Source organism: Asparagus officinalis, chromosome 3 (genome assembly GCF_001876935.1).
Source record: "Asparagus officinalis chromosome 3, Aspof.V1, whole genome shotgun sequence".
Classification (NCBI taxonomy): domain Eukaryota; kingdom Viridiplantae; phylum Streptophyta; class Magnoliopsida; order Asparagales; family Asparagaceae; genus Asparagus; species Asparagus officinalis.
Window position 1 is genome coordinate 48,533,941 of NC_033796.1, and position 10,202 is coordinate 48,544,142.

At 36.0% G+C, this 10,202-nt stretch overlaps 1 protein-coding gene across 1 annotated transcript in view; it reads left to right on the plus strand.

Moving 5' to 3' along the window:
* The window catches only part of LOC109834051 (uncharacterized protein C6G9.01c), an 11,291-nt gene continuing 1,956 nt past the window's right edge, over positions 868-10,202 (plus strand). The window contains exon 1 of the mRNA XM_020401941.1: positions 868-1,397. Coding sequence (XP_020257530.1) covers positions 995-1,393 — 399 coding nt within the window. The 5' untranslated portion in view covers positions 868-994 and the 3' untranslated portion in view covers positions 1,394-1,397. The remainder of the gene's footprint in view (positions 1,398-10,202) is intronic.

Here is a 10,202-nt window from a genome sequence, read left to right on the forward strand (position 1 = left end):
TTGGGAGGAGAGCTGGGACATTGTGGCTTAGAAGGCCGAGCGGCAGGCACCGATGAGGTGGATGATGGCGCATGGGAGAGACAGTAGCGTGAAGGCGAAGACGATGGAGTGAGTGAGCGGCATCTCCCGACTCTCGGGGATGGCATTCTCTTAGGGAGGGGGAGAGAGAGATGAAGAGTGGAGAGGGAGGGGGTTCTTTTGAGGAGGAGAGAGATGTACCAAGGGGGAAACACGAGGGAGGGGTGTGCGGGAAATGAGGAGGAAAATAAGGAAGTAGGGTAGGGAGGAGAGATAAGAGACTAGAGAGAGACAGAGTGGTTAAAGGTGAGAGAGGAAAACACAGGAAAAAAAAAATACTTTTTTCAAAAAATAATAATTTAATATTTAAAATTCCAGAAAAATTATTCAAATCAATATTAAAAAATTTATGGTCATTACACCTCTCCTCTTCTCCTCCCCAGCTCTCTCTCATCACCAAACAATACCCGAGCTCAAACCCTAGCTTTTTTGTCCTCCCCAAATCCTCACATCCGAGCACCTTCAATTCAGGTAAAATTTTATTGTTTTTCAGTTTTTTAGTTCAATTTCTGTTATCAAATCTCTGTTTTATCAATTTTTATAACAATTTCAAAATTTATAGTTCCCATGAACATAATGATATATGATAAATACATCTATTTGAAACTTTCGAAATGGTGTTTTTAAAACACTTTTGAAAAAAAAACACCATGACATACAACAAGAAAAAATCACATTGATTACCAAAAACATTTAAAAAAAAACCAAAAAGTTACTCGATTACAAATATTGTCGTTCTCATATACTCGATTTGATTGGATTAATTTATTTCTAACCCATAGGGACCAGTTCCGTGCCATAATATGCCAAGCCCAGCCCACTCAACTTGGAAAAGACTCCTGGGCTGAAACCTGCAGCAAAACCCTACAACCATCTCTCTCTCTCTCTCTCTGTAACCCCCCTCCCTCTCTCTTCCATGGCTCCTGCTGCTAAATCTGCTGTCAATGGAAAGAACTCAGCAGAGAAACCTAAACTACATGAAGAGAAGAAGAAGAAGAAGAAGGAGAAGCCTGTGAACGAGATCGAGGAAATATTCAGGGCAGCGAAGGATGATAAGAAGAAGAAGAGGAAGAAGGAGCAGCCATCAGCGGATCCTTCAAGCCTCGAGGAAAAGGAAAGCAAGAAGTCCACGAAGAAGAAAAAGATCGACAGAGAGAACTCGACGAAGGAATCAGAAAAAGGCGAGGGTTCTTCGAGGAAGCGGAGGAAGACTGCGGATGGGCTGACTGTGTACTCGGCCGAGGAGTTGGGAGTCGGCAATCCCGAAGCCGGAGGAACGCCTCTTTGCCCTTTTGACTGTTCTTGCTGCTTCTGATGCTGTGAGTTTTTAGATTCTGTGTTTTCTTTTTGGTTATTTGCAATTTAATATCCTAAAGTTGCGACCTTTTTTAAGTTTGATGCCCTAAAGTTCTATTTTGACAAATTTGATGCCCAAAGACCTAAACTTTGTTCCTCAAATTTCATTCACTTTACTATATTGATATTCTTGAACAAAATTAACATCAAATTGTTCGCATTTTAGGGTGCTAAAGTTAAAAAATGGTGAAACTTGTTTACTGTTTAATGCTATTGAGTTGATCGCTAATTGTTTGATGTGTTTAGCTTTATTTCGGTATTTGTTTTTTTTAAATGATTAGGAATTAAATTGATGATAGTGAGTCGTTATACTCATGAAACTATGAAACCTAGTGGTATGATTATTTTTTTGGGGGCAGGAAACTGACATTCTATGGTTGTATTTGATGGACTACCCTTTTGGTTGCATCACTTTCAAACTGGCACAATTTGTCAATTGAATCAACTAATGTAACACACATATAACTGGTTTCTAATAACTAAAGAGATTTCAATTGATTGTTGGTTGCTTATCACTTTGTAGCTTGAAATTTCTAAGAATCCTTTTCATCCATTCCGCACATCATTATCGTTCCTTCAGGATTTTTTAGATGTTTGTCACTTGGAATTTTATATTTTCAAATTAGCTCTACATATCATTGGAACTGCAATGTAGTATCCCCATTCATATCAGTTACTTCAAATTAGTTCCTATGGTAAGCTGTGTGAATTGGGAGAAATACACCATCAAACTTAACTTTGACTTCATTTTCTAGTCATCCTTTTCTCTGAGTTTAAATTCAAAATTTAACCCAACTTCTAATTCAAATTTGAAAAAAACAATACTCGAGTTCTTTTCGTCTCCCCCAGTTGTTATGTTCTTCCCCCAAAACCCATTATTAGTGGCTCTCTCTTCTCAAACTTATAAAAACCCTTGTAAATCATCCATAACTTGATCTCAAAACTTGATTATAAACGATTCACAATTATATCCTATTCATGTATAGGGTTTAATGAAGGTGGAAGCTCTGGGTTTAATGAGAATTGCTACTATGGTTTGCAATGCAGCATTTAGGCTTGCAATCATGGGGGTTGGGAGGCAAATGACTCCAATTCTTTGACGGTATGACTTGGCATAGACCACCTTGTGATTACACAATATACTCTTAGTCCTTTGTTCTATATTCACATCCTGTGAGTTAGCATATCCATCAACTTCTTCTGTATTCTTGTCCATTCTTTTCATCCTAGTCATTATTGTTCTTCATATAGTGGATTTTCTACATAGTTTGTATGGGATCCTTCATCCCATTGATAGCCTTTCTCCTCATCTGCTCCATACCTCTTGTCTACATTGACAAACCTATCATCATTAACCCAAAAACATTCTTCATCACTTGAATTTTTAGCTAAGTTTACATGAGTGATCTTCTTGTGTAAATGAGTATTCTTCCAAGGTGGGTTTCTTCTTTTATATGTCATTGGACTATTGAGACATCCATCTCATGTTTGGAGTAAAATCTAAAACAAAGAACTCTCAACCCTTTTCCTTTTCAAATAACTACTCAAATTCCATGAAATTTCTGTTAGTTTTTACGGGAACAAATTTTATAGTATGCGTTTTAAGAATTGTGTCTCAGTTTGATAATTTCTCCCCTAACAATAGGAAGCAATTTAGCAATTATTTGCAACAATTGTTAAGAGAGGTGTTGATCTCTTGTAATGTCTTCTGCTATCCAGTACGCGTTCATATTTTTTTCTCATAGTTCTAGGAATATTCCTCAATGCTTATTATATCTCAAAACTATTTCTTCAACTCCTCTATCCATCTTGCTTTAACAAATAAAACCTCACGTAATAGTAAACAAACCCAACCAAAACAGTGAGCTACTGACATAATGCATCAGCAACCAAACCCAATCATACCTACAGATACCCAAAAATAGAAAAAATAAAATCAAAATCAAACTATTCTTACGTGTTAACATTTTTTAACTAGGTTGCAATCAAAGTGGCCTTTGGGGAGATTGAAGGGGAAGCTTGAATTTAATGTTTGTTTTCTTCCATTTACATGGATATGAACTTGATATTTGTGTTTGATAAAAAAATAGAACGTGTCTGTGGATGCTAGCTAGGTATTGAATATGATTAACGATTAAAAAAAATAGTTCGACCCTCAATTATAGTCTCTTCTTGCATATATATTGACATTACTTATATGAGCAAATGAATACCCCCAAACATACGAGTTACAAAAAAATCAAATTAGTTACAAGTCATGATTATATAGGACAATTCCAGAGATTTCTGATCAGTGTATATTAAGATATGTTCTTATACATGCTTATGTATATGATTATGGACTTCCTCAATCTCTATGTGCTTAGGGAAAAAGAGGATATGTTCTTATACATGCTTATGTATATGATTATGGAGTTCCTCAATCTCTATGTGCTTAGGGAAAAAGAGCTGAGAAAATGCCTGTTGCCCCCATTTCGAGGACAAAGTCAACATAACTTTATTGTGCATATCAACATTTTTGTTCTTTGTGTTCATCCCGTTTGAGACATTGATTGATCTCCAGATCATCATGACACCACAGGATGCAGCTGAGATGTAGTTGGTGAAGAGTTGGAATTTGGAGCACACAGTTTTTTCTTCATTTCCATTGCTCGAGAAAAAAGAGGATAATTTGGGTGTCAGACAAATATAAAACTTGAAGTTGTATCCCAACTCTAGTTGCATAGGTAATGGATGATTTATGGGGTGGGTAGAATAATACCTTAAAACAGATACAAACCCAATATTTAAACGAATAATTGCATTTTTGCTGAAGACAAGTTTGGATGCAATTTTACATGATTCACATTTTTTAAATAATTTAAGTTGGACAAGTTTTGGGGGCTCTAGTGGTCTTAGGTCCAATTCAGTGTTATCAGTGCTTGAGGTGCAATGCAGGGGCACAAAGTCAGTTTACGCGCACATGCGCGATGCACAACGCGATGTGCATGTCCTAGTGAAGCGAGGCGCACTACACAGAATTTTTCATGATATACATACATGCATAAAACTATGTGGTCATGAAACTTCACATAAAAAAGACGTTAATGACTCAAAATAAATGATATAAACTACCAGAGTCATAAATAGAGTCTTGGTCATAATACTAACACACCCAAGCAGTTCACTAATATCGATGAAAGTTAAGTAGTCTACTAAAATAAAGCAAATAAGTAGCAAGATAATAGTCTAATGACTCTAATCATCCTCCTCAACATCATCATCATCCCCTTCAAGGGGAATATCCTCCTCAGTTTCCTCTTCTTCATTAAACTCTTCATTAAACTCTTCTTCATGTTCCGACTCTGAAATTGATTCCCTCCTCGATGATGAACCACCACTACTCAAAGATCCCCGACCCCTACTTGTGGACCATAAATGTCTAGCATCATCCTCTTCAGCTCCCATTGCATCTCCTATAACACCAAATATAAGGCCATCCTCACCCTCGTCCAAGTCATTTTCTACATAGTCACCTTCACCAAATTTCCCCAGCAACCACTCGTTGCTCTCATCTATATCAGGCAACTTGATCAGATTAATAACTCTCTATAGTCAAAAATCTATCCTTCAAAGCTTTGTTGTACTTGTACACAAGATCTTGCAACCTTTTACGATCCAATCTATTCCTCTTCTTGCTGTGTATCTGTAATTCATACAAAGTAGTCAAATCAATATACTATACCTTTAAAAGGAATGAATCAATTTTGTTGTATTAAAAGAAACTTAACATATTTGCTCAAAAATACTCCAATTTCTTTCATAACTTGAGGAGCTACAAGTAAGGCTACTGACTCTTATAGCAAGCTTTTACAACTCTGGAGCTGATGTACCGTAAGACTCCCACCAATCAGCTGCCAATATAGATTATTAGATAGTGCATTAGATAGTGCTAGCAACATATTTCTATTTCCTATAGAACACATAGTGAATTGAGGGATAGATTATTGATATTTACTTGAAGACTTCTTTTTCCTGATTCTCTTAGCTATATCCATACCAAAAAACCCCCGACATTTCTATATATATCCAGCTGTTTGTTAACCTTGTCTTGCTCATTGATGGGCACCATCTTCTCAATGACTTGATAAAGGCCTTTCATAACCCCATCATCCCCTTTTATATTAGGGTGATCATAGAAAAATGCTGGATTAATGTAGTATCCTGCAACGTGCAAAGGCTGGTAAAGATGATCTTGCCCCCTCTTATCAATGATCTAAAAAACAAGTGTATATTTTGTTGCATCATCATTAAAGGCTTTTGCAATAGTCTCCTTCGATCTATCCATCCCCTCTAAATGTAACCCATAAGGCCATAACATGCCTCTTCTCACTGTCAACAAGCTTCAAAACACGAATTAGAGGAGCCGTGAGCTTAATAATACAAATAATATTGTTCAAGAAAGAAGATATGTGAACTATCCTCTTAAGTGATTTGTTCTTTGGATACTTGCCCACTTATTTTGTTTCCATTTCTCCAAGTTGAACATCTTTCTAAGATTGCTTTTTTACTTGTGGATGCTGGATAAAGTCATAAAGAAAGTGTCAAATCGTGTCACTGCCGGGAGGAGCTCCCTGTAGTTAGTCTCTCATCAATTTCAAAACTCACCTATGTGAGTATATGAATCCCGTCAACTTCATATCTCGACTCAAGGTCGACTTCGCAATTGGTAATTTACTAATATCCTTCAATATAAGATTGATACAATGAGCAACATATGGGTGTCCAATATATATGAGGATATTTAGCTTCCAACAATTGCCCTATATTAAAATTAAAATCATGATCAGAATTGAATAACAAGTATAAATTACTCATAATGAAAATGAACTCAATATCTAAATTTTTATCTGCTAGCATGATTGTTTTTAACAACCTGCACAACATTCTAAGGTCATATCAGCTTAATTTGCTTATCAAATATCTTATACATCCTTTCACCCGTCTTAATCTCCGTGGAAGCATCAATAGAAGAAGGAAATATTGTACCAAGAGGAGAGCTCGCGAGAAAATTGAACAGTGCCCTGTCCTTTTGGTCACTCCAACCATCGGACATGAAACAACAATCTTTGGTGGCTCACACCTCTCTTTATGAGGTTTCATCAAATATTCGGTGTATTTCTTCTCCTTCTTGAGCAAAGGCTCCCTTAAGTGGTGGAATGTCGGAGGCTACAAGTTAGGCCCAAAAACCTCCACAGACTTCAATATAATTCTGAATTACCTAAGTCGTGCTGCATTAAAGGGAATGCCAATTTGATAGCACCAAGGTTTTAAATATCGGATGTCGGGTTCACGTCGCTCGGCCAAAATTCATGTCGGATAGCGAAAATCGGGGATATATCGGGGGACATAAAAAAAATATCGGATTGCCATATCGGATAGGTTGATATAATATCATAAATGGAATCTTCACATACTTGATAATTATATTGTCTAAACATATGAAAAAGTACATATGAGAAGGTCTTCATTTTCACAAGCAACCACCAAGTTTTTGCTTTTGTATAGAAAACCAAATAGACACTAGAACAGCTTAACTGCATATGTTTAGACAATTCTTATTAAAGTATAATAATTATCTAGAATATAAAAATTACTAATACAATTCTTTATACACAACTTTATTTATTAATGTAAAGATTTATTAATTGTTCAATTTAAGAATTTATGTTATTATAAAAGTCACTTCATAATTTTACACTCAAAGAAAAAGATTACAAAAAAAAAATGTTCACATACAAAGCGCGTGCATTATACTAGTAGGAACAAAAAGAAAATTCTACTGAAATTGAAAATTAAACTCGTAATTGCTATTCTAAACTACTTAATTGCATCGACTAACAATTGTAGGATTTTTATTATATATCTGTCATTTCTCCAAATAAGAAACTAGTAAAAATCGAAGTATATGTGCACCTAATACAAATAAATTCATGTGTTCTTATAGCCTTCCATTATAAAGAAAACACATGCAATAACAAGTAATTAAAACCTACAACAAGCACCCATATGGGTAGTGGATGGGAAACAATGTGACACTTTACATAAATAGAAGGTGAAAGATATTGCAAATCATATGATTTCAACATGTCAATGTGAAACCGATATTTCTGAATTTTGGCCGATATTTGATGGCCGAAATGTCGTCCGATATATCCGCTATTTTCCGACATGTCCCCGACATGACCTCAAAAACGCCATACGCATTAAATTCAACAATTTCGTGGCGGCTAGGCTCCGAATCCGCAATATCGGTCGCCATGTCCGACATGGCGGCCGATATTTAAAACACTGGATACCACCAACAAGCAATGTCTTGATGCACTTTAGCTATTGTATCTTTGTTGAGGCTTTCATCAATACATGTTTGCCTCAACTTGCGTCTTCTATCATCCTTGGCGACTTCTAGTGCGGGATCAAAGGTAAGGAATCATCCATCAGTCTATTCCTCTTTGTGGAAGATCCCGAACTAGTCAAGCCCAAACTTCCCCCTCCTCTTGCCGTTATGGAAGATGATCTATGAGTAGGAGCCACCGGACCTTTCCCTTTGTCTCTAGTTGCTTGTAGTTGTTCCTCCCTCTTCAAGCTTCTCGTCTTCATCGAATCTCTACTATATTTTCATCTCCAAGATCTGGAAGGTAATCATCAATAGTAAATCACACTTCTACTTTAATTTTCATAATCATACAAATTATTCATAATCATATTAGTGTATTGCATCACTAACAATTACATTGCTAATTTTCGCTTTAGATGTTACAAAAGGAAAATCGGCTAGTAGCCTCTAGCAGCAAATAGCAAGAAGCAAACATAAATTTACTGTAGCAACAAGCATAAATTTAATGTAAAAGTCGCAAACAATATTTATGAGTTGAATAATGAAGTTATGTTAAGTTATATTATCACACGTTAAGTTATAATCACACATGGTAATGACAAATTATAAATCCAACCCTTGATAACTACATATTCAATGTTTCTCCTTGCAAACTATAAAACTAACAATCACGGTCCTTGAACAAAGCAACAATATTCATGAGTCTCAAACAATATTAAATGAACAATATAGCAACTAGCAACAAATATCTAATAATCAACCAAATTTTAGTGAATGTTACTGTTGGAGCAAGCATAGGGCAGTCGGTTCAAACTCAGACTCTCAAACAAAAGAAAAAGAAATCTAAAAAAGGAAAAAAAGAGAAGCAATAAAAAGAATAAAAAAGTGAACTGAGTAGGAAAACAGGGAGCAACAGGAAAAAAAAACGAAAAGAAAATGAAGAGAAAAGAAAGGAAACTTACCTCCGGCTAAACAAAAGAAAAAGAAAGCAAAAAAAAAAAAAAGCAGAAAAAAGAAGCAATAAAAAGAAAAAAAAAGTGAACCGAGTAGGAAAACAGAAAGCAACAGGAAAAAACCAAAAAAGCGAAAAGAAAATGAAGAGAGAAAGGAAACATACCTCAGAGCCGGATTTTGATTGCTGCTTGTGGATCTCGATCACCGCTCGCTGGAGTCGCTGGACAAGGAAAAGGGAACAGAAGCATATAATGGAAAAGAAAGAAGCCCTAGTTGTTAGGATAATGTTATTTAGGTTTTGGGTTTAAATGGTAACTGGGTTTACCTCAAAACTATTTTAATATCTGAACGCCTCACTTCTTGAGGCGATCACCTCCTGCAAGACGCTTGCAAGGTGCACACAGGCGCGTGCCTGGTTGACGTGGAGTGCCCCGCGCCCAATGCGGGGCGCTGGTCTTGTGTGCCGAAGCGCCTTGTGCCTGAGGCGCGCGCCCGAGTGCGCATTTGATAACACTGGTCCAATTCGCAAATAAACTCAATATAGAAACATCTCTCTTCCTCTGCCCAATTAAAAGCTAGGAAGGCAGCATGATGGTGATAACACTGAGATTGTTATTTGGTAATCATTTACCAGAAACTCGTGTATGTGCTAACTGATAAGGATTTAGGAAATCTATGATTATTTAAATTTGGTTGTGATTCCTCCTTTTCTCTCTTTATTATTGATGAGAAGTTTCTGCTGCTTCATTGTTATTTAAGGAAGGAGAAGGGTTGTTAGATGATAATAGTTATCAGTTTAATTAGGGCTTAAGATGGTAGCAGCATTACCCAAGTGCAAGTCCAGTCAAGGTTCATGATAACTTATGATTTTTGATATAACAACAGGGCTTAAGATGCTAGCAGCATTACCCAAGTGCAAGTCTAGTCTAGTGTGCAATATATGCATAGTAACTAAAAGCAGTACCCTTGTGTACAGCTGAAGTTTTAGCCAAGAAAACAAGATTGCCAACTGCAACGAAGTTTGTATTATAAATAATTTTTGATTAACCTTGATCATAGCTAAGAAAGAAAAAGATGAGATCTATCAAGTTAATTGTAAAATGGAAAAAGCAATTTTAAGTCCTTTAGGTCAATTAAGTTCTTTAGGTGATCATATGTTTCTTTTACTGTCATTATCCCTTGAAGGTTCAGAACTATCTTAATTCGTAAGTGCTTTTTATATGAGTTTGACCCATCAAAAACAAACATAATGACGACTAGAATTCTACTAGCATACCTGTGATTTTTGGACACAAACCTGAAATTTGTACTTCTTCGAACAGAATATTGCTGAAAATTCAAATGCAGCTATATAAGTGAATCTTTTCTGACATTTGACTCAGACAGATGTATTTATTTATACGAAAGAACATTGTTTTAATAAAATTATTAGAAAGAG